This window comes from Dromaius novaehollandiae, chromosome 20 (genome assembly GCF_036370855.1).
Source record: "Dromaius novaehollandiae isolate bDroNov1 chromosome 20, bDroNov1.hap1, whole genome shotgun sequence".
NCBI lineage: Eukaryota > Metazoa > Chordata > Aves > Casuariiformes > Dromaiidae > Dromaius > Dromaius novaehollandiae.
This window is the reverse complement of record NC_088117.1, coordinates 3,271,354-3,296,384: the sequence shown is the minus strand read 5'-3', so window position 1 is coordinate 3,296,384 and position 25,031 is coordinate 3,271,354. Positions and strand designations below refer to the sequence as shown.

The following is a 25,031-nucleotide window of genomic DNA, read 5'->3' as shown; positions in this document are numbered from 1 at the left end:
AGAGCCCCGCATCCCGACAGCTTAAATACGGTGCCTCTGACGGCCCGCAGGGAAAATAGCACACTGGAGGTGGTCGCAGGAGCCAGTGGAAATAAGCCAGGGTTAATTTTGGAAGGAAGCACCGTGAGGAGCCACCACGTAACCCAGCACGTGCGACCGCCTGCCCGTGTCCATCCACGGGTGGTTGCCAGCCCGTTTCTCCACACTAGCTCCTGGGACAGGCTCAGCCCTGCCCGCCCAGCGGGACATGCTGCTGACACTTCATTAGGAAAGCATCGCTGAAAGCTCATTCAAGGGCCTTCACCCCAGGTAATCAAGAAAACAGCCAAGCCGGTGACTTCTCAAGGGGAGACTTCCACCTTGCCAGCAGCAGCATCCATCCACTGGTCCCAGCTCACGGCCCCGGTTTCTCAAGCTTGCCCCGAGCCTGCGGCTTTGCATGCAGAAGCTGGCGTCAGGCTTGATGCGGGAACAGGCTCCCCATCCCCTTCCTCACCAGCTGGCCTCCTCCAGCACGCCCCACTCAGCTCGGCTTCTGCTCAGGCTTCACCTTAGAGGAGACGTGACACATCCATAGGGAAAGGGCAGCGAGAGCAGGTGGGTTCCCAGCCTCAGCCAGTGCCCATGGGGCCACGAAGCCCGGCAGGCAGGTGGCCCCAGGCAAGGAGGGCCACGCCAGGCAGATTTGGATGAGGAGAAGGGTTCAAATCACCTTCTCTGGCTCCGTTTCTAGCAGAGAGCCAGGCCTGCTAAGGCATGATCCAGGACCAGCTCCATAGGATGGGGTCAGGCTGCCAAGTGGGAGAAGGGACCACTTTTTAAAACTCCCAAACCACCTCCCTTATGGAAATATATGTGCAAGTGCAAGAACCTTGGGATGCACCTGGGTGCAATCCTCTCCTGCAGGAAAAGGATCTTGTGCAGTGAAGTGCAGGATAGGGAGGTCATGGACAACACGGGGTCCCAGAGGAGCCAGGCTGAACCCCCACCACTACTCACATCACACCACCAAGGAGTTAGGTGTACCACGGCCAGCAGGAAAGCGAGCTGGGAAACAATTTTGCTTTGAAAAAAAATCATACAGCAGTTGTTTTACCTTCCTCTGCAGAGACTGCTTCAATATCCAGAGCTCAGCTGTGGAGGATACAACTAGGAAGGAAAGTTGTGATATGTTACTTAGAACAGACTTTTAATCTCATATCATTTCTTTTTTAAATCAGGTCTGAACTAAGTGCTATTTCCCAGTGCAAAAGTGCATAAAGCAAATACAGCAGCTCTAATTAGCACACCCAGAAGCCCAGGGTTTTCATTTTCTGCAGCTCCTGCAACCTATGCAAATATGAGTCCATCAGCTCACGCCCAGGCTCTCGGAGCAACTCTGACTGCCAGAAAGGTAAAATGCAAAACTTCTGAATTAACTGTGTATTTGAACAGAGAACAGGTCTCCTGGTACAAGACAGAGCAATACACAAAGTGGACTCAGTAAAGGCCGTCCAAAGAGCCCAGTCATCTCTAGGATTTCATCTCTGCTCTAGGTCTATTCGTTGTTTTCCAGCCAGGAGAAAGGGTTTCTGTGTTGTAAGCATCTATAAACACAGATGTTGAAGGGACTTCATCTGCTTTGCATCCCCTCATCAGAAAAGCTCAGAGCTCTGAAGAGCGTCATCACTGCTTCCGCATGAAAACGCTCCTCTCCCATTTGCTCTGAGCAGCTCCGGAGAAATAAAGCAAACAGCATCTTTGAAAACAGCTCTAAGGTGGGCACTCAAACGTGTTCACTCCTGTTCTTTCCAGTAACGGACTTACAAGCCTCTCACGTAACAGGTACTAACACCACGCTGTAAATAATCTCTTTGGAAATTAAGTATCTCCAGCTCAACAGGCAGCCTGTGCCTTCACAAAAGTCCCCTGGCTGCCAGATGCTCTACTTCCATTTCAAAAGTCATTTTTAAGCTTTCTTTGAAATAATTCATTCTTTGTCAATAGCAGGGAACAACCTCCGGCAGCTGCAGCTTTTTCCATAAATTGCATTACCGGAGATCGGTGTTAAAGATCTGGATGATCGTTGCAGGGGAGGCCCCTGCTCTAACCCACCAAGCCCCGAGCTTCTTCTACCCCTTCTGAGCAAGCCTGCAGACAGACGTGCAGGCAGCTGGGTTTTGGTGGTCTTGCAGAAGGGGGAAGCGGTGGGCTCAGTCCCTCTGTGAACAAGAACACCAACCTGAGGCTTTACCATTTGAAAATACCATTTTGTCTTACAGGAACAGCCTCCGCGGGGAAAGGCTGCACATTCACCACCACCAGAGGAGGAGGAAAACAGGATGCAGGACAGAATGAAAGCTTGTGCCACGAGGGAGTTATATGGGAAAGAAGTGCACAGGACAAGTCACACGTCACAGGGCTTGCAACCACCACTATCCTCGGTGAGGCCACCAAACACATTTCTCGCCCCAGTCATGGTTATGGCTGGAGGCATCACCTCCAGGCAGCCAATGCATTTCACATGAGAGGGCCAGGACAGCTTAGCGAAGAGAACAGTTTACAAGAGCGTCTTTAGTGTTCTGCTTGGATGACAAATCCCCTCAAGCCAACACCACCTAAACCTAGTGCTGAACAGAAGAGTTTACATAAAGCAAGAACTACTTTCATTATCCAGCCAAGCGGAGTTAGCGGCAACGACAGATGTGAGACAAGAGGAGCAAGCACCAGGGGAGTCCTGAACACGGTCCAACTCACATCAACTGCTGCGAGGCCTCGGGGGAAGTGAAGAGCCCTGGGGATTTCTTTACAAAGCTTGACAACGCCCCGAGTGACTCCTGCTGTGGTTACAAATTGATGGTGCATTCAAAAATGCCTGCGTCGCTTTGCAAGTCAGATAGGAGCGGAGGCAAGCTGGGCACTTTTGGCTGTTGCTGCATTCGCCACATCTTTCACATTCAGAGATTCATTCTCAAACAGCGACAGAGTATCTCACTCTGAGCACAGGGTTGGGAAAGTCTCCACTTTTGTGGCCTTTCCTTCAGATCCGGGCAGGTTTCTGTGCTCAAAAGCAGTTATGAAAATACCAGCTCTTATGACTGCGGTGTAATCTTACCAGCATTGGGTCCCACAAAGACGGACTTGTCAACAGCTAAGAACCACACAGACATTTCAATCCAGCAGAATCATTTTATTTTACCAGGCAAATACAGCTACATATCGACTCTGGAATTGCCTGGCAAATATCAACTGTATGATCCGTCAGTAAATGTTCCCGCTGATGGCTTGAATACACAGAATCTATAGTTAGTGTTCACATTAATTGATTTGTCATGTTTGGATTTCCCAATCATCCAAGTGAAATATATTCAGACTTGCTCCTGTCACAGCACTGCTCACAAGAACCCTGTTGAAAGTCACTGAGGAGTTAATTACAGTTATCTGATCCATAAGAAAAGAAAGCAACCTACTACTGCAGTCCACAAACACCTTTCCTCTCTTTAATGCCGCTGCTTGGAGCTTTTTGAATGGACACACAGCATGTTGCAGGATGTTCAGTTCTTCTTAGGGCCTTCACAGCAAAACACAACAACTAGAACATATGGCAGCAAAAATCAAGGCAGCATTTGACTGCACATTCCCAGCACACTTCCACTCTGCCAGTCTCAGAGTGATTAATAAATTGCCACTCATGCTGGCACCTGTACGAAGGAGTATGGCACAAAGGCAGCTTAGCTGCCCTTCACAAGAGGTGACAGGGACAAGAAGTGGCACAGGCACTTGGGCACGATGGAGATACTTGTGCTTAGGGTATGGGTCATTCAGCTGCCTGCACAGCTTGGAGAACGACAAAAGCTTGCTTAACTTCAACAAGACATTGTTCTGTTTTTAATTATGTATATATATATGTATAAAAATAAATAAAAATGGCTGCTGCCAGTACAAATGTGATATAGCTATCAGCCAGAAAGGTCAGACTCTCTTCTGAGTGCTAGCCTGGCTCTCCTGTGCTGCTTGCCTGGCAGTCCAAATTGGGGAGATTTTTGCGCTGTCTTATTTGTACATCTTCATCCTAAAGGAAAAAAAGAAAAAGCACAAACTCATTCTTCAGCATCCTCTTTGAGCTGGATAAAATCTGGCCTCCTCCCCTCCACCTTTTCTCTGCCCACCAACCATTACCTATCCAAGATCAGCCCAAAGTCTTTATATGCAGCTAGAAAAGTGAATGGCTGCAACCATCACTCCAGCTCCCTGCTCAAAACACCAAAGCCACCTTACATCTCCACGTTGGCAGCTACCCAAGCCAGGCACCTTCCCAGACTGCTCACATGCTCCCATTGAGAAGCTATTCACATCCAACAACACAGGCTGCTTCAGCTTTTAATCCTGCTGGCTACTCTAGCCAGAATAAGAAAAGCAGGGATACAGCCCTCCAGAGTTTTGTTTCTCAGGTTGTAGACAACATCATGCGAGCTGTGGCCACAGAAGGGACTTCTGGAGGTCTATAATACAATCTCCTGCTCAAAGCAGGGCTAATTTTAGTGCTAGATCAGGTAGCTCAGGGCCTTATCCACTTCATTTTTTGAATATCTGCAAGGATGGAGTTTCCACGACCTCTCTGGACACCTATTCTGGTATTTAACCATGTGCATTGTAAAATATTTTCTCCCCATATCTGGTCAGAATTTTGCAAGTTGTACCTGTCACCTCTTGTCCTTTTGCTGTGCACTCCCGAGAAAAGCCTCACTCTGTCTTCTCTATACTCACCCAGCAGACAGTTGAAGGCAGCAGTCAGATCCTGTCCTTACCTTCTCTTCTCCAGCCTGAACAAACCAGCTCCCTCAGCCTCTCGTTGTACCTTAGGCTCTCCAGCCCCTACCTATCTTGCTAGCAAGCCCACAAAGCCATGTGTTTTTCCCAGGATGTGGCCACGTTTCACCACACAAGACACCTCCTTAGACTGCTTACCTGAATAGGGTGAGCATCTGTCATTTAACATCTGTACTGTGCAACAAGGCAAGTTATTTCTGCAGAGTCCTCCTTAGCGAATGTCTTCCAGGTGCTTCTCTCAATAACCCTTCCCGACACACCTGTGCCTCATACCCACCCCACACAATTCACACAGGACTTGGCAATAACAGTCACAGCCCATTTCCAGCGCAGCTCGTACCGAGTCAGAGTCTTCTTCAACCTGGTTGCTTAGGAAATTAATATAATCATCCTTCTGGCTGTCCAGAATTTCTTCCTCATACTCAGTCTGGTAGTCTGACTCATCTAAAGAGAGGAGAGAAAAAACAATGATTTTTAACTAGCAGTCAGACAGGCAGAAAAAGCTGGAAGCGAATCACGATAGCTGTCCCCGTTGAGCGCCCAACTAGGGCGAAGTGACTGCTGGCCAACTCTCAGCAGCTCAGTGAATGGGGGCTACTTAAACACAGATATCAGATCTCCAGCCTGCTCAAAAAGATGAGCTTCAAACTGTACCCTGCATGTGAAGTGGTGTCCCAGAGCCCTCCAAAGTCTAAAGAACCCAGAGCAAAAGTAGTGAGCTACAAACTGTCCACGTTATTGTGGTGGGTGTCTGCCGCCCAGTCTGATGCAATACAAACAAGGGAGATGTTCCCACTAAGTGGTGAATGCTTTCTGCAGCATAGTTGGTCTGTCTCTCCCTCCAGAGAAAACCTGTAAAATACCTTCAGAAGACATGCCTACAACCTACGAATTCTAACTTTCCTAGACATTTAAGTCATAGACTCCTTGGGAACACAGACTTACAGGGATATGAGGAATTCTTCCTGGTGCTAAGTCCTCACCACTGCAGAGATAATTGTGTGTCTCAAGCTCTGGTCCACAGGGGACAGTGACATTTACACTCTCCTCCTCTCCGCAGGGGACAGTCACCTGCTCTCTCCAGTAATCTGGAGGATTAACATAACCGAGGGAAACTCAAGAACCTGTCCTCTGCTTTCATCTATGTCTTTAACAGTATTACTTCTGCTTCAGACCTAAAGAGCACCTTCTGTGCTCAAGTGACTACGACATTACCCTTCCCCATAAAGCCCACCTCAGCATCCGCACCTCAACTTCTAAAAGCAAGGGACACTCTGTAATGAAGGGCTGCACCATCTACTGTGCACAGCATCTCATCTCAAGCGTTTTCCAGCAGACTGAACGTGTGGGGTCCCCCACTTCATTTTCCCCAGCCTGACTATTCGCTGGGATGGTGAAAGATCTGTATAGAGCTAACAGAGTGAGGTCAGATTAAAGGAGAAACCCAGCAAAAGGCTGGGTTAGCATTCAATCCTTTAGAGTCACAGTTTTACCAATTCCTTAACAATCATGTGTTTCTGATGGCTCAAAAGCAGAGGATTTCTAGTGCCAGTTATGAGTTAAACACAATCTTAACTACTACACAGACTTCTGGCAAAGCTGCTGGACTCAGAGATGCTACCAGCACCCCTGTCACCAACATCACTCATTCTTAAACTCCCCAACAACTTTCAGCTGCACTGTCCAGTCCTGGGGGCTTGAGGTTTAATTTATTAATTTGTTCTAGAAACTCCCACTTGAGCCTTTCAGCCAGCATCCTTCCCTTGTTACCACCTGATGGGCACGGATAGGAGTTACCACTACAGCAACTCCTGCAATGAAGAGCAAGAAAAGGAAACAGTTTAACACCTTCGTGACATACCTGCTTGCTTCTTCCATCTCACTTCCATTTCTTTATGCCTAGCTCTTTGGACCTTCAAATTCATTTATAGCTTCATTTCTACTTATGTTTTCTGCCAACTTCCCTAGGGTATCAGTTTCCTTTGAAATCCCTGTTTACCTTCAGTAAATTCCTGAACTTGGCCATTTTAATATGCCCCTACTGACCTTTACTTGTCTGCTTTCCCCCCTTCCACTATGGTCACCTTCGTATATTCTGTTGCAGTTGCCTGAGCACCTTCCATGCTGAATCAAAGCTTTTAACTCCATTACTCTTGGATCTGTTTGCCAGGACAAAGCCATGCAAAATGAAGCACGGAAGAAGTCAGCAGCGAAACATGCCGCCAAGCCCCAGTTCCCTGTCCTGAGCATCACCACCCACTCCCAAGGAATGAGATACATCCATGCGGAGTCAATACATCTTCCAGCACTTTAGGTCTAGAAAGCAGACAAGAGAGGTTTGCTACCCTGATTGGCTCTGTCCCACATCAACTCAATAGTCACCAACCGATGAACTGTGCTAGTGCAGACACCCATCCTTGGTCTCGATGCACTGCAGAGAGCACCAGCAGCCACTGCAGAGCCCCATCCCAACCAAGCATGAAACCAAGGCACGCATGCAGCAAAGCAAAGCACATTGCAGGTGACCGCCTTTCACTTGTACTGTTTCTGGCAGTTCTTCAGAATGCAATTCAATGCATGAAAATGGCAGAAAATAATATTAGCGTTAAACTGCGTTTTCTGCCACTCTCATGAATTAATTCAGGCCTGCTCTGAGCTGATGAGCCCAAGAGTCCTCAACTGTGTGGTGCCCTGTCGTTCAGGGTGTCCTGAGAAGCAGATACTTGATGACAAGGGCTTCATTTAATAAAGACACAGACAAGCAGCCTATAATCAGCCGCTGCAGGACAGCAGGCCTTACAAAGACCAGAGGTATCTATGAGGTATGGAACCACAGGTACACATGTCAATTTTAGAGCTTTTAAGAACCGTGCAGACCACCATTACATTGAGACCCCTTTGTTCTTAAAGGAGATCCCATAACACCTCAGAGCCTGGCATCCCAGGTAACATGCCACACAAACTAAAGTAGACTAGACATCAAAAGGACAAAGATTTGTACAATAAACAAGAAGAAATATCTGTTTTTCAGCTCAGCAGTGAGGAAAATGGCTTGTGTTTAAACTGGATCCTTGATTAAGTATTTCTTTTTGGAACAGTCAATAGCATCTGCTCCATGCTGAAGACAACGGTACAGTCTGTTCCACAGCATTTTACTCTAACACGACAACTACAACCAACTGCTAGAACATTAGCACTGGAGACATTTGGTCATATTTTCTTCTGTGGTTCAGAGACTCATTGCTAGCTTTTACTAAAAACACTACTGATAACCTTTGATAAAACACACTGGAGAAGCTGGAAACTCACCTGAACAGCAACAGACAGCACAAACAACAGTGAGCAGCTTACGCCTCCACCCAAACTTACCCAAATCAAAACCAAATACCTCAATTTTCCAAGCTCTGCTTAGCATTTAACAGGTCTATAAACAGATATGCTGTGAGAAGGGAGTGACGTCCCTTCTCACATCCTTCCCATAGTAATCCTGGATGCTTGAGGACCACGAGGGGAAAGGAGGACACAACGTGCTCTTGCCTGCTCTCCCAACACGGCATCTTGCGTGGCCCCTCTCGAGGCAGAACGTGGGGCTAAGCCCCGCACGGCTGCAACCCCGGAGGGCACCACTCACTCACACAACAACAACTCCCAGAAGCTTCAAGCAGGACCAAGGCCTTAATGTCCTGGCCAACATAGCAACGTCCAAACACTTCGATTCAAAAATGAGCAAAACTAATCAAGCAGCTAGTAGGCAGACCTACAGGCGGGCTGTCATAACAGCAAATGGCTGTTAGCATTTACTATATTTAAAGCACTTGGGAATGTGCTAGCTGCTGCCATCAAGGTGAGGTTCTTGACCTCAAAGAGCTAGTGAAGAAGAGATTATGCCACAGAAAGGAACCTGCACCTACCGTTGGTGGAGGGAGTAGTATGTTCACAGCAGGAAGATCACACAACTATTCCTCATGCAAAATACCTGCTTTGTGATTCTCTACCTTTTAGCATTTCTTTTATAGCCTGATTTCTGTAGGCAATGTAGCCAACATGAGGAAAATCAATGTTGTGTGGCTAGAGGATTTCTGCTTCAGTAAACCAAATAAACTTTGACGTTACTCAGGGAATCTGGTAGCTCACCACAATCTAAGGTGCATTAGTCCTTTTTAATAAAATTATTTTTTAAGCAGTAAAGATGTTCAGCTAAGTGCCCAATAACTGTCTCTCTCGGAGGTTTTGTGATGTATCCCGCTTCAATCATATTGAAAAATCGGACATTTCCCAAGATTAATGTCTTTTTTCCCCCAAATCTTTTTTCCAAATGACTATTGCTACAATTGCTCTACTACATGACTTAATAGTGTCCTTCAGTCATTGCATGCACTGAGTATGCTACCTTATACGGCACCGTGAAACCTGGCAGTGGGGACTGCCTAATACGTTATTGCTTTGGAAAATGGGAAATGAAACCTGCTGCGGGAAATCTTCTAGGAGTCTGCACAACTTAAGTCCTCAGAAATCCCTTCCTGATGGGAATGTGAGCCAGGACGAGGCTAAGCCTCCGTGGGAGGATGGCATCTCTGCTCTACTGGCCAAGGCCACAGCTGTGCAAAACGCAATTACAGCTGAACAAAGACAAAAAATCCCAGCTGAGAAAGTGTTATGAGGAAGTGTTATGATGCAGAACTGAAATGCAGCTGCAGATACTGCAGTGTCTCAGCTGTGAAAACAAGCTTCTGCTTTCCTACATGTGCTCTTCCATGTGTTCATTTGCAGTATACAGGAATGCTGGGTCTAACAGAGTTTTTGAGACTTCCTTCTAGGAATGCCTTGTACTTGGCTCTTCCTGATGGATAAGGTTTTTTTTTTTTTTTTTTTTTAAATCATTTTTATCAGTTTGCTCAAGAGTGGAGAAGAAATTCCACTCCTTTTCCTTCTGAAGGGGATATGGCTTCAGGTTTGGAGCCTCTGCCAGCCTCTGCTGGTCAGAGCCTTTCCTCCCTTGCACTTGCATTTCCCTTCTTCACCTGGGTTTTATAGCCTATCAGAATATAATTTTTGTTTCCCTTCTTAGAGCAAAACTGCTGATACATTTTCTCTCTCCAGCCTGCGACTTGCAGTATGCTATCCGGACAGGCAGAGCATTTCCAAATCCCTTCTGGAGAGAAAAGTTTCATCTTCTTCCTCAGCAGTGCCATTTCATACACAGGCTACCAAGAAGCACCCTGTCTTTTCACTTTTGTGGGACAAAAGCAGAGGAACCATCTTCACCAACATCACTAGTGGACAAATCCAAGGGCTCACCAATACATATAAGGTACCATCTGACGGTCACAAGGCCCACTGCCAGGAGAGCAGTTCATACCACATCTAAGCTTGCCTTGATAAAGGCTGCTTCCCCCGATAACCGGCAAGGTAGTTGCCTAGTGCTCTAGACACCTCTCCAGTAAGAGCAACGTCATCCCAGAGGCACCGCGGTGACGCTGCATCCAGAGGAACAGCTTTACAGCCACCGCCCACCAAAAGATAGGCAAGGTCCCTGCAGGTACCACATGGCATCACCCACAACATTAAAGGGCCTTCAAGCCACACTGCCCATAAGCACGATTCTCTCGTGCCCTCCTCTGGAGTCGCAACGATGATCAGACCTGGGTATTTGAGAGGAGCGCGTGGCACCTGCCCGTTCTGTCCTAAGTACTCCCCGCACGGGCCTTCCTTAGGGCAAAGTTTGCCATATCTACTTTTTGAGAAATGTGTCACTGTATTGTTACTAATTTGTGTTTCATGGCCTTATCCAGCAGAAGAGAGATCTTAACAAGGGCAAATAACCAGAACCTATAATGGAGAAATTCTCTGTCATAGAACACTGGTTAAACCACAACAGGCCTTAATGCCAATGTCTTACGAATGAAGAATCCATATAACGTGTTTTTTTTAAGCACAATGGCCATTTCAAACACATTTGATTAATATTTTCTTCATAAAACATATGATTGCAATTAGCATTTCAAATTACCACAGGGACATCTCTACAAACAGAGTCACAGATGGAAGGGCTGCTAACTTTAGATTCTCCTTTGCAAGAACGAGAATCGGGGGGGGGGGGGGAAACGGAGGGGGAAGAGGGAGAGACTGGTTATAAAAAGCACTAACATGGAAAACAATTGCAGATTACAGGCCTGCAAAGCTCTTTCTGATCCTTTTCAGGTTACAATGTTTGCAGGGAACAGCTCTGTAGGGCACGCCTGAGGCACAAAGCGCTCAAGGGCTTCACAAGCCTCGCGGCACAGGAGTGCGGTACCTCTGCGCAAAAATCCAGGAGCCGTTACCTATTCCTCATTAGCTCCCAAGAACAGGAGCGCACATAAAGCAATCAAGCCAGTGACTCACTCCAGATCATACTCACAATAGCAGGAAAAGATCCTTCAGTCAGGCCCCTAAATCACCCTCCTCCCATTTCGAGAGGACACGGACAAAAGAGGGAGGCCATCACACGGACCAGTGCGAGGAAGAATGAAAGCTCGTCTTCGTGAGAGCTGCCCCACACGAGTTATTCCGCTCAAATTAGGCTACCCTGGCTAGGCATTACTCCCACCAGCAAAGCACCGCGGGGCACAGAGGGTAACGGATTGGCAGCGGATGTCCTGCCACCGCGGGAACACCCAACTGCCACCTCCTTGCTGACGAGGCAGTGGGAAAAAGCACACGGAAGGGTCTGGCTTGGGGCAAGCTCGGGGTACATCTCAAGGCGGAGACTCTGGCTGAAGCTGGGCGACGGCCTGCGACTGCCGGCGTGGCTTCTCGCCTCCCTTAACAGGCAGCCGCCAGCCCGAACCATCACGATTTACAGCATGGGGTGTTAAAGCAACCAAAGGAGCGTGGGAGGAGTGAGCAGCCTTCCCTGCCTCGGTGGTGGGAGCAGCCGTGCCCTTCCCGCTGCACGTGGCAGCGAGCGCTTGCACAGCGCCGGCCGGATCGTCCAACTCACCATCCGCCACAGGCACCTTCACCGGCTCGATTCTGGACACGATTTCTGCCAGGTCCGTAAAAGAGGTGCTGGGGTAGGTCACGTTCTGAAATACAACGCAGGTTTTACATACATTATCCAAAGATGTACAAAAATCCAAACGATTCAAGACCACGTAAAAGTGATATTGAACAGGCAGAAAGCTCTGGACATACAAAGTTCCCGCGATTCCCCCCACAAAAGCCATTACTCCTCGGGGAGCAAGTCACAGAGCAATCGTCCTTAGCCAGGCCTGGTTTGCAGAGCTGGGATTCCCAAGTGCAAACAGAGACCAACTTGGGCAACATCTAATGGAATGACAGAGGCCATTGCTCTGGCAAGAAAACTTTTTCAAAAATTTCGGAAACTGTAGAGAAAACTTCAAAGAAAAGTAAACGGCCTGCCTGCAAAGAGAAATCTCTCCCACTGTAATTTCTCTTTTAAATAAACCTGTGCTATTTTTAGTCTGTCTCACCCAAGCAGTGGGTTGTGCGTTCTCTATTTTGAAGAGTTGCCTGCCCTAGTTTCTCTTCTAATCAAACCCAGCCGGGGCACCGAAGAGCCATTTCGTCTTTCCGCACGCTTAGCTGCGAGGGGGGAGCGTAGGCAGCTCTACCTGCCTCCTCGGGGCCGGGCACAAGGTCACCAGACGGAAACCCGGCCACCCTTGGCCTTTTCTCCAAAGCGGTGATTTTCAACCAGCACAACGGCACGCTCCCGCAGAGGCGAGGAAAGGGGAAGAGCTGACGGGGGGGCACTTATCCGCGCTGAACTGCCGGAGGAACGGTTGTGACAGTCTCTCTGCGAAACACTCGGACCTGCCCACGTGCTTAAAACAGGGCCCTTTCCCAATCCCCAGGCTTTGTGAGCAACGCTTTGCTCTTCTGGCAAGAGCACGGCTCCTGTGAATCACACCCCCCCGCGGGGGTCGCAGCAGAAGCCCATTACAGCGGCAGCAGACTGCTCACCCTTGACCTTTTCATCCGTAACTAACTTTTGATGTCATTTGGCACAGCCGAAGCAGGGTGCGGATCCGGGACAAGGAGCTGCCGGGAGCAGGAGACAGAGAAAGACCCAAAGGGAACTAAAAAAATAACTGTCTGAAATGAAACAGCAGTAGCTTAGGACACACATTTTAAAAGATGAAGAAGTAAGGAAGCTCAGAAGAAGGTTTCACCATTAAGAAACCAGTGAGAAGTGTCAGTCCAGCCTCATTTTGAACATACGACCCAAATGGTCCCAACGAAACTTTTGCAGAAGGCTGGCTCCCAGGACAGAAGAAGAGCATCTACAGCTTCATTTCTTGCCGCATGACTAAGCAAGGGATAGGTAGGTACTCTAGCCGCAAAGGAGAGAGAGAGCAACGTTAAGAGCAGTCACCTGTACTCTAAACCATGGACGCCTCCCAAGCGAACAAGCTGTTTAGTTGCACTGAGTGCTCATGCAGACGTGTAGCGGGTTGTCTTTAGGAGCACACAACAGAAGGGGGACAGAGGGGACAAAAGACCAGAGTGCCGTTTGAATTACCAAAACCTCCCCCTGTGCAGCTCATCGCCAAAAGGTGCTCCAGGAAAACTAGCATCCGCTCACGTGCTCACAGAGAAAAGCTGCAAGGACAGATGAGTATGAAGACAACCACGAGTGTGACCGCTACCCCTGGGCTGCGATTAACGACATAAAACCGATCCTAGGTGCGACCCCGCTAGAGGTACGCTTGAGGAGGCAGCGGCACCCTGAAGTCTCAGCACTAAGGCTGGAATGCCATTTGTGGGAAACCAGGTGTCCTCCCACACTTATTTGATGCTTTGCCAAAAGGAATTTAATGTTTAAACGCTTTCTCCTGCTACTTTGAAAGGACAAAACCATATTCTTGTCAGTTAATGCAAGGTAAACAAGTGTCTCGGATTCATTCGAAACCTCCTCTAAGACCTTTCTGCTGGTATTTTTTTTCCAAGGAGGAGGAAGTATTCTCTTCGGCACAATCTTTATTAAATAAATGAGAGGAGAAAGACAGACACTATTGTAGCGTGTTAGATTATATTTAGCTTCGACTATGAATAACACTCTAATAGACAAAACTTCCCTGAGGGGATCCAATTAACAGCCCTGCATTACTCTGCACTGGGGAAGAAAAAGAGTTGTTCAGGTGAACTCTGTGTTAGGTCTCCATTGCTCTCATCTTCAGTATTTGCATTTTTGAGAAAAGATAAACAGTGATTGACTGATGAAAGTGAAGGAGAAATATTTAAATGCTTAAAAGATCTTGAGTTTTTAAGAGCAAAGATTCAGCCCTTAAAACACAGAAATAGGATAAGAAACAGTCCAATTCCCCAAGATGCTGAACACTCTAGAAATAGCTGAAATCCTAAAAACATACCACAGCATCAAAACCTTTGTTTGTGAAAGGCAAGTTAAAAATATCAGCTGTTATCCCTGGAAGACAGCAGAGATAAAGGACTTAAATGACTAATGGACTCAGGCAAAAAAACAAAAACAAAAAAACCAAAAAAACCCCACCACACTGAACGCCCCAGTGGAAGCTTGCAATAGCAAGTTATTTTGTAGAAATCATTCCACCAAAACAGAAGTCAGATTAAAAAAGAAAAATAACCATGTTTTTTACTAGACTCCAGACTTTTCAGACCAAAAGTAGAAGACTTCTTAGGTCCTTGAAGTACAGTCTGGAACTCAGACTTTGTTCCAGCCTTGGGGAACACACAAAGCCGTCAGCACCTGCTCCACAACCAGGGCAGTTTGTCAAGCCATTCTCCTGAACTCATCATTTTCATAACCTTGGTGTCTCAGCAATCAGCGCTTCCTGCCTAGTTGTTAAGTACTTACCTAGAAATGCAATGGCAGGCAATGTCTATAATAACTACATGACGTATTTTATCTCCAGCTAAGTGCCAGAAAAAACAGGGTAGATTCTGACAGATGTTCAAAATCTTGCATGATATACAGCTATAACATCACGATTTAACTGAAACATTAACCTGAATTATTAGATCCTATGTAATGGGCAATTATCTTCTTTAAAAGGTATATTTGTTACAGCAATGAAGATGCTCAAGCTTATTACCAATTGGTGATAAAAGTTAGAGGATGAAATAGGACATATAACCATTTCTGATAACCACACATAGCTCGCTCTCCCTCCACTTCTCTGCATGACTATTAATGCACATATACAAACACATGCCAGCATATAATTGGTCTGAACACAAGATTTAAGAAAGAACAAGGACCTTTCTTCTGCACATATCTTCTGATTGCAGCTTAGACTAATGTAACTCCTAGTCTAAGCCGCCTTCCTAATAAGAAATAACAAGCTGATGAGTTTTGGTGCTCTTCAGGCTACTCCAATCACCAGCTAAGCTCCTACAGCACTCAGTTCCTCTGTGCTCCTTCCACACCCAGTCACATCAGCTTGGGTGGGATTCACCTGATGTCAAGATATCACTGCCAGTCACCCTCGTCTCCCTTCAAAGTCAGAGCTGAGGGCAGCATTCATCTTATCCCAAGAGAGCCGTTCCGTTTCATCAAGTGACTCTCACTCTACAAACACTCCTTTCTCTCCACTAACTAATGGGAGTCAGGGGCAACTAGCTCAGATGTGGGCAACAGATGAAACCAACCCTACAGCTTGTTGCTGGGCTCACGCCCAGCCCTGCAAGTACCGCCTTCCTCCCCTTGCTCCCACCATCTTTCTCCCAATGGAAGCGCTCAGCCACTAATCTCTGGAAGAGCAGCAAATTCTCAATGTCATTTTTCATCTCTATTGACTTCCCGTATATATTCCACTAGTTACGATACATTTGGCAACCACTTTAGAACTTAAAATCTTACTGCTAATTTCCCAGTCTCTAAAAGATGATAAAGATGAATTACTGGGTGAAACACAAAGCCTTTGTAGCACTTGGGTTTAAGTCAGAGGAATTCAAAGGAGGGTAAGGATAATAAGCCAATGTATTATAATATTGTACCCAAGTCCTCAAAAAGGTGATAAATTCCTTAAAAACAACTAAAATTTCCACACCCAGAAACTCACTCATCCCATGGAGAGTTACTGAACCAACTCTAGAGTCTGACTTCAGTCCTTAAACTGTAAACCCAAGAGTTATTATCCTAGTTTTAAGCAGAAATCTTAATGCCGCTGTAACCACATAGCAACTATGTAACCTGTAGATTTGCCATAATCAGCCATTTAAACTATATATTAACTACTCAGCTGTGCTGAAGCAGACAGAATGAATGGAAAAAGTGTGTGAAAGCCAGTACTTTGACAACATTGCAAGCTTCCACAGAGCCTTAATGACAGCTTTATGAAATGCCTTTTTCTAATAAAAGAGTGAGGAAGAAAAGCAACAAAATGAGAAGTCTAAGCTGAAAACACACCTACAGGAAGGGTACAATTCAATTTTTCTGGAAGCATCTGAGAACTATTTGAGCCACATTGGTCCAGCCAGTAATGGCTGAGATCAAATGCCAGAGATGCCGGTTCATGTCGTCTGTGACAAGCACCAGGCTGTTGATGGGAGAGTCACTGCCTTGGTAGACCACCATCTAGTAGCAAGAAGAATGTCCAGGCACCACCTAAGGTTTGAGGTGCAAGAAGAATATCCAGGCACCACCTAAGGTTTGAGGTGCAAGAATAAATGAAAAATGAATTCCAAGAAAGGTTACTTGTGCCCATCCAGTATTACTCAAAGAGGCAGTCCACATGTGCATTCATGCAACAGGTACAAATGTGCCCCGTCACCTGAAACCACAGACCATCCTGCCCTCATAGGACCTGCTGTGCCACAGTCACACCCTACACCCTGATGCTCAGGGCAGAAAGCAGCTCAGCCAGCAGCACTTCAGTGCCCTCTACACCTCTGACCTGCAAAGGGAAGGAGAAGAGAAAGGTAGGCGTAGAAATGTGTACCCATCAGCTACATGTCTCAGTAAATGCTGGTTAGTGGTAAGCAACCTGCCCTCCTTCAAGCACACTTGTACTGTGAGTGATTCCAAGTTACGAACATGACGTTGACAACCTATTAGAAAGGAACAGCAACTGGAGAGTCACCCTACAAAGTACTGCATCGGTTCCTGGGGTGTCAGAGACAGCACAGTGCTTGGTGAGGGTATGGAGAGACCTCTGAATGGGCACATGATAGATATCACAGAAGGAGATTCTACAACATGCCTGTCAAAACCCCTTGGGCTCTGGCCACAGAAGGAAGGTCCACCTTGGCAGTTTCACAGCAAGTCTTGATCCAGACTGCAAAAACCTTGGATCTCTAGGCAAGCGACACAAATGGTCCAAGTTTTCAAAGGGGTCTAGTCCTGTGGATGCAAAAGGAAGCTCCTTTGCCATGGTCTGTAGTTCACCCTCAGCTTGAAAGGAGAGAAAGTTGGAGCTTCCTAATTAAGGGGAAGCTCAAGCATCATCCCCTTACATCCATGGATGAATCCAAAGAGATGCTCTTTTGAAAAACAAGGCACAAGGAGGAGCAGCTAGAAGTGCTTACTCTCCTTGTAGCTGATGACCAAAGAAGTGCAAGACCTCATTCATCCAGGCTATGGTTCAAGAAAAGAAGTGGAAATTTCTGAAAAACTGATCATACCTTTTCTTGCCTAAAATACAGTTTTAATAAGTATGTGCATGCTCACAATAAGGACTCAAGGCAATCATTCCCCTTCATACCCCTGAACAAACGCTGTGCAGTACACAATTTGACTTGCATGAAATAGTTCTTGCAGGATGGTATATTTAAACTGAACACTTACATCAGAGGTTTTGGATTTGCAAATCTCTTGCCTGTCTTTTAACATCTTGTCAAGGACTCCACTCCTGCACCACACATTAAATACAGTTTTTCCATGCTGATATCCCACTTCCTGGAAGAAAAAGAAAAAAAAAAAAAAAAAAAAGAGGGTCAAGGGAAAGAAAAGAAAAAGGTAGTTGGCAGTTAAAAAAACATTATGTCACATCATCTACAAATCAGAAGGAAACCCAGAAGTCTATCCCAAAACTCAGATGTACTTTTTGGTACTTAACAGCCTTAGCTATAAAAGCTGTTCAGTCTAAGAAATAGGGGGAATGATTAAGCAAGCAAGGTGCTATTTTAAGTCCAAATGCTTACTTGACCTTTGATCTCACAGTATGCGATGAAAAGTGCCACCTGACACAACTATTTTTACAGCAGTGGCTTCAAGCAGGCTGTTCATAAAATAATGCCATATAAAGAGAATGGAAAAAATCCCTAAGCTTAGCACATACATGTCCTCCCAGGACAGGCTCTTTCTTTAGAAGTAGGTAACAAAGCAAATTTGCCTGCCCCCCACCCGCCTTGGCTCAAGTCTAACAGAAAAGTTACTGTAGGATACTCTGGTTCCAAAATCTCTTTCAATGAGCTCAGCCAGACAGCACTGAAAATGCAAGTTTTAGTTTTCTGGGACAGATGAGATGGCATACACAGAACATCAAAACCACAGACTCCACGTTCCTGTATTTCAGAAGTCTAAATTAATTTGCACTTAGAATAAGAACATGGCTCTATATCACTAGCAAAAAAACAACCAAAAAAACCCAAAGCAACTGCTCCAGGTTGTACTCTTTTTCTAACAAGACAGCAGAAATGGCTTTGAAAAATCAAATTCTCAAGGATAGGGCAACAGGTGTCAGGAGCCTCGGCTTCTATTTCCAGCTCTCTTGCTGACAGCACACTAAGCTTCATGTGTGCACAGCAACTATGAGCGTTTGGAGCAGTCCTGGCTGAGGTGGTCATGTCCCTTGTCTAGTTTTTGGAACAGGACTCAAAGCACAGGGGACACTTAGACCGGAATTCACCTCCCTTGATCTATTGTAGCTTCTCAGTCTAGGGTGGAGATGGGATTCAACTCAGGTGCAGAAGGGACCTGAAAGATCTAGAATTGGCTTGATCAGAATGGTCCAAAATAACTTGAAAGAAGCTGAGCTTCAGGAGGTGACACACAGCCAACTTATCTTTATATAGGCTGATACAGAGGGGGGATTTAGACCAGAAAGATGGGTTTGTATTCTTTTGAAAATGCTGAATTACAGTTTTAGGGCAGGAGGATCTAGAAATATAGAGGCACATCCATTTCTATTTTCAGGAAAATCCATGCATGCAACTGAAATAAGAAAAACTCTACTTCATACACTATTGTGATAAAGGAACCCCTAAAATACCCTTTAAGAATACCAAGGTTTAAAGCTTCCCTGGGGCAAAGGCTATTTAGCTATTCTGTGAGCAATGAAAATCCAGACGGGTGCTGCCCCCTCAATGCCTGTAGCATCTTGTACCAAGAACTAGTTCAGGGCAAGTGACCTCTTTGAGAAATTGCGCTTTTCTCAAGTTCTTTTTCTCCGCGGAGAAAAAATTGCCTGGTGTCTTCAAATCTCTTTAATGACACCAGATTAGACAGAGACAGAACAATGATTTGACAGCTCACTCACTGTCTGGTGTTCTGATGATCTATCAGACCCATTCATCAAGGTTTTGAAGAGGGCCAGGGCACCCTCACTAGCAAAGAACATTATTTACCGGGGAAGTCTTAAATACACCACTGTCAGAGCACACCGTTTGTGCAGGAGTTACAGGACACCAAGCACCCTTGAGAAAATTATTTATATTGGTGGAGGTGGGGGGAAATCAATGGCTGGTTTGGAATAGCTGCTATTTGAAATTAAGGGCTCTCTCAAACGTGAATCTGCAGGGCTTAATGTTATTACTGCTTTTGTTAAGCATTTATACGGCAGCATTAGGAACCAGTATTGAGACAGTAACCTACAGTACCTTCTCTAACCTAATGAGTATTGTAGGTTCTCAATACATCCATAGGAAAGATCTACTTAAAAGAGAAAGGAAAAATGAAAAAAGCCATTTTTTCTTTCTTTTTTTTTTTTTTAAACTAGACTAGGAGAATGAGAAAAGCTATGCAGAAACACCTGAACACAGAAGAGGTCTGTATTACCAAAGCATGCAAAAAAATGGAAAGAGATAGTAAAATCACCTCCCTTAAAACAGACCATGAGCCAAAATTGCTATCATTACCTCAAAATGGGTAGAAATCTTTCATCTTTGAATGTTGAATTATGTCGCTATGACACTTCAACTGCGTATCCAGAGTCAGTTCTTCCCATGCTGATTTCTGATACATAAACAAAACTAAATCCTGAAGACTCATAACTTGGTACTACTTTTTTCAATGTCCTTCCACTGACATTGGTGCCATTCTACTGATACTCTATCAGGTGCAAAGGAATTGTGGATGATATGTTTTATTAATAGAAGTGTTGAAATGTTAACTGAGCCAGATATTTTACCATGTTGCCCTCTATCTCAGCGATTCCTGGCTTCGCCTACAGGCTCCTTCAAATCTTTCACGTGACAACAAGCTACGCAATCGGGGAAGAGAAACGACACCACGTGACAAATCACAACTGCCCAAAGCAGCTCCGATACCAAGCGTTTGTAGCGAGCAGCTGAGCTAAGCAGCAAGGATTGTCATAAAGTTGAGTGAGGCAACTAATCTGTTCACAGGTTATTATATAATCAAAATAACTAACTGTTTCTTTTGATAATTTGGGCTCACAGCCATGGTATCCTTCCATGGTATTATTTTGTGTCAATTATTTGCTCTGTGTCAATGGGCTTTTCTTACTCTCAGACTACTTAGGCACCAATTAACACTCAGAAACAGTAGAATTTCATGGAATGGCTATACAAGGGCCCTGTCTTCACCCCAGAGGCACTTACACAGATTTCATCAAATTTCCCAAAGTCCAGGGTGCCGTATCGGTCAATGGGTGGCCGAATGTACTCGCAGTAGTCACTGTTCTTGACCATTTCCAGTTGCCGCACACAGCACACATACGCAAGCCGTGTCTGGATCTCTGCCATATTCAGCACCTGCCATCCAGACCAGACACCAGTTACAATTATTTCAGAAATTTCATTTCAAAATATGCTCTGCGTTCACAATGGAAAAAAGCAAGTTATCCATCGGATGTATTCCAAGAGCTCACAGAAGCCTGCTGAAGCCTTCACACATCAGCACCTCCATCTGTTTCCCAGGCAGCGTGGACAGCTAGCCAACAAGTCTCCAAAATCAACAGCAGAAAGGGAGTTGCCTTCAAACATGTTTCTGCAGTTCAAGGTGGAACTGAGTCTTTCATTCCGGTATATAGTGGTACCGTAAGAGATCTGTGCTTAAGTAAGAGGAGCACAATGATTTTTCAAGGTCAAAATTAGTGATGATCTCTACTGAACCAGGGCAGAGATTTGTCAGGGTCTTCCACTTCTCAGGCCAAACACTCCCACTACGTGATGGGAGCATCAAGCAAAACCGTGCCAAAGACAAAGCAGGAACTTGGCAGCAGCACCAGCTCCGAAAGGGAACCCTGGCCACTGCTCAGGGACACAGGGCCTTTTCAGAGAAGGGAGTTATCACAGGGGGAAAACTTTAGATTACGGAGCAGAGCCCAAAGTTTACAGTATTTTCCCCAACTTCGGGGAGCACAAAGGTTTTACTTCCAATTCCAACAGGGAATTGTAAAATGTTAATTGTAATTGGGAGCGAAGAGAGGAGAAAGGAATTAAAAAAAAAGCATTCACCTGGGAGAGAGGCACATAGCAAGCTAATTTAGAAAACGCAGAAGAATCCTTAATAGAGTTGAAATGACTGCATCTAACAAGGGGCGGGGGAAGGAAAGAAAGAATCATACTCTGCAGCCATGTTTATTATTAGTAGCAAGGGTAATGTCAGTTTTCACTGCCTAGTACTAAAACCCCTCCAGTTAACAGTTAAGGGACATAAAAACAAAAACACTTTTAATTGCACAAAGCTACAACGTGTGTTTATAAAACTTGTAAATTCTGGCTTTACCAAGACTAACTGCACTTGTAAGAAAAGGTTTCTTTGCTCTAACAGCTCTGTCATCCTCTGCAGCCCGTGTTCCCTTTCCCAGGGCAAGGCTCCCACCTCTCCCAGGACACTGCACTTCCTTTGGTGCCAGGTACCACCCAGCTTTCTTCATCAGTCAGCAACAGCTCCAGTGCAAGAAACAAGATGGTCTGCACCCAGCCTTGACCCCTGAATAAATGAGGGAAAGCTTCCAGCTCCATACAGAGAACAGCTGTCTTTTTAGTATAGTCTATTATACCTTGACTTTCTCCACCAGCGGATTCCACCTCTTCCAGAGCAGCCACCAGCCAGACAAGCAGTCTCCGTAGTTGGTGAGGTCCGTCTCATCCCGGCTTCCCACATCAATCGCTATCACCACCTTTGCGCCCATGGACCTTGCAACGTCAGCTGGTGGGAAGGAAAGACGTTAATCAGGACACTTTCCAGCAGTGCTGTTCACTCCAGTGCTGCTCAGCCAAAGGCTCTGTACAGCTAAGGACCATCAGCGTATAACCTGACCTAGTACCGCAAGGCTCGCCTTGAACAGCTTCAGGCACTAACACTCATAGCAGCTCTGCCGAAACACCCTTTCCCCGAGGAAGCTCTTGCCCTACTTAACTGTGGGCTACCGCCAAAAGGAGAGACCCAGACTTGCTGTCCCTTAGCACCAGACCTAGCTAGTACATAGCTGCAGGGTTACATACTGGCTCACGTTGCTGAACTGATGGTAAATGTCATTTACAGGGTATGTTTTCCCCCAGATCAGGAGGCTGAACTGACTCACTCGGAGGCCGCACTATCACCGACGCAAAGCAGCAGAACCGCATGCAGGGAGCAGGGGAGGGAGGGCGGGAGACACTCAGCTGGAGTCCACGGTTGTGCCGAATTAAGCATAATGTGAAAGTGCACATTAAAACACACATTAGTTCCACCTCACGTGGCAGTACTCACGAGAACAAAGATCTGGGCAACATGTATAGAGAACAAGTGGCCTAAAGGGGGGAGACGGCAGTGCAGAGATGCAACACGACAGATATAAGATATCAGTAAAGAAAAGGAACAGCAAAGGAAGCAGACAGCAAGGAAAGTCTCGGAGGAACACGGTCCAAGAAAAGCTTTGAGATGCAAGAGAAAGATTCATATTGGGAAACGGGAGAGTAATGAGACAACACTTCCCACTTCAGAGTCAGTAAAAAGAGGACTAGCTGCAGCCTTTGGATAAGGGCAAGAATTTAGGCAAGTTCTAAGGGAGGGAAAAGAGGGACGCACTGCTCGCAGAATGAATTTAGATTTCTTCCACACCCCCAGAGTCCAAGATAGTTGCAGTTTCCAGAATAGTTATGCGTAGGAAAACCACAGCGCTCACTGAAGAGCCAATTTAGATGCTTAATTTAGACACTTATTTAAAACAGAACTGTTCTCTAACTTGGATTTATATTCTTGGGCTGGTTCGGTCTACTGTATCTTTTCTACCCCATTCCTAGTGTCACCTGCACACGTTCTTCTTGCAGTCTCAAGATGTACAGGTGTAAAGGTGCCTTGGTTTGCAATTCATACTTTTGCTTATAGACACAAACAGCAAGTATCAGATACAGACTTTCTTTTTTGTTTTGTGTTATTTTCACTTCTGTTCTTTTGGGAAATACAGCCCTTTGGGAAAATACAGTCTGGGTTTGTGTCTTGAACGTGCAAACTATTTAGATCACTCAGATGTGGAGCATCTCACTTGGATTGCTCTCTATGAATATATTCACAATTATACTCATAAACTGCACTGACACCATATATCTCTCTTCTGTCTTGGCCACCCTCCTGATCCACCTTCCTTCCAATGCCTTCTGACTGCGACAACAACCCTCTGACATAAAAGAAGTCCAGAATAAATATGAGCAAGTTCACATGCCTTCGTCCCTTTGGGGTTCGGTCATCCCAACACTCCTTACTCCACCTCAATCTTTTGTACACCAGGTAATTCCACCTCTGCCACTTGCTAGCAGCTAACCAGGATGATGATGACTATCAGGTGTAACCTTCAACCTTAGGGCACAGCACTCGGCCACCACCACCGTCCTCTCTAGGCTGGGAGGTCGAAGCTGATACCTGCCACGGGAGCTACCTGGCTGGATGGGGCTGCACAGAAGGAACAGTTGTCTGTGAGGAGCTGACACAACGTACGCACGCTAGGCTGACTTGCTCTCAAGGATAAACACTTGATTTGATAAAGCCACTCAAAGCATTCACCACTTCAGTCCTGTGGCTGCATTACAATTAAAACTCAAAGCCAGACAACTACAAAAAGTTGTTTTCAGTACCAATTTTCATCTACTTTCAATTATCTTCTAACAAGTTTCCTGATGGAGTGTGTTCTGCTAACAAAGAAATTAGTGCGACTTAGGAAGAGTTAATACTGCTGCTTTCTCAGAATTATTTCCTATTCAGGTGATACTCTGACAAGAAACTCAAAAGATAGACTATATGGTTGCAGTTTAATTCCTGTCCTCTTTTCAGTGAGCACTAAAATAAATTCAAAATCAGCTTACAATTGTATTTCCAGAATATGCCTACTAGGATGTATTTCATAACAAAAATAGTCTTAACAAAGCCACAGTAAAGCAAACACCTAGGAAACTGAGAACAATGACTCTTGCTTGCCATCATGAGATATAAAGTGTCTGCAATGTGTCCCACTCTTTTTGACAAGTAATCGTGAGGACAGATGGTTTTGGAGAGTTTGGCTGCGCTCTTTGGTGGCTTCTTCCCAAACGATCCGTTCACCTACCGGGAAGATTGTTGATATAACCTCCATCCATCAGGAGATGCCCATCCTTCGGATCACACAGAGGGGGCATGTACCCGGAGAGAGACATGCTGGCCCGGACATACCTCCACAGAGAACCTGTAGCAATGAGAGGGAGGGAATGGCAACAGTAGTAATTTACTGCAACAGCGATGTGGGTAGGCTTCTGTACTCATTAAAGGAATCAGGAGATAGATACTCTCCTGAGAATACCATTAGAAAGTTATTAAAGCAGTTTATTATTTTCTATACCATAATCCTGGCTAGGGGAAAAAAAAAAGAAAAGAAAAGGCTATTCAGATGCACTTTCAAAGATCTTAGGAAAAAAAGAAAGTTTTAAGCACATGCCTAATGTGCATTGCCTTCAAGGGGGTTTCAGCATATGCCTGACTGCAGGGATCATCTTTAGTGCTTTGCTGAGCTTATGCTGATAAGTAACAGGAAAGGTTTCTCGAGGGGACAAAGGGATAGAAAGAATAAGCAGACTGAAGAGCAGCTAAAGCCATTACA

General features: G+C 45.7%; 1 protein-coding gene across 1 annotated transcript in view; it reads right to left on the bottom strand.

Moving 5' to 3' along the window:
• Positions 1 to 3,154: 3,154 nt before the first annotated feature.
• PNPLA7 (patatin like phospholipase domain containing 7) overlaps positions 3,155 to 25,031 on the bottom strand; it is a 131,980-nt gene continuing 110,103 nt past the window's right edge. The window contains exons 30-36 of the mRNA XM_026113824.2: positions 24,504 to 24,620; positions 21,984 to 22,132; positions 20,578 to 20,730; positions 17,582 to 17,692; positions 11,792 to 11,876; positions 5,150 to 5,253; positions 3,155 to 4,051 (exon numbers count right to left, since the gene is read on the bottom strand). Of these exons, the coding sequence (XP_025969609.1) occupies positions 3,971 to 4,051; positions 5,150 to 5,253; positions 11,792 to 11,876; positions 17,582 to 17,692; positions 20,578 to 20,730; positions 21,984 to 22,132; positions 24,504 to 24,620 (800 nt within the window). The 3' untranslated portion in view covers positions 3,155 to 3,970. The remainder of the gene's footprint in view (positions 4,052 to 5,149; positions 5,254 to 11,791; positions 11,877 to 17,581; positions 17,693 to 20,577; positions 20,731 to 21,983; positions 22,133 to 24,503; positions 24,621 to 25,031) is intronic.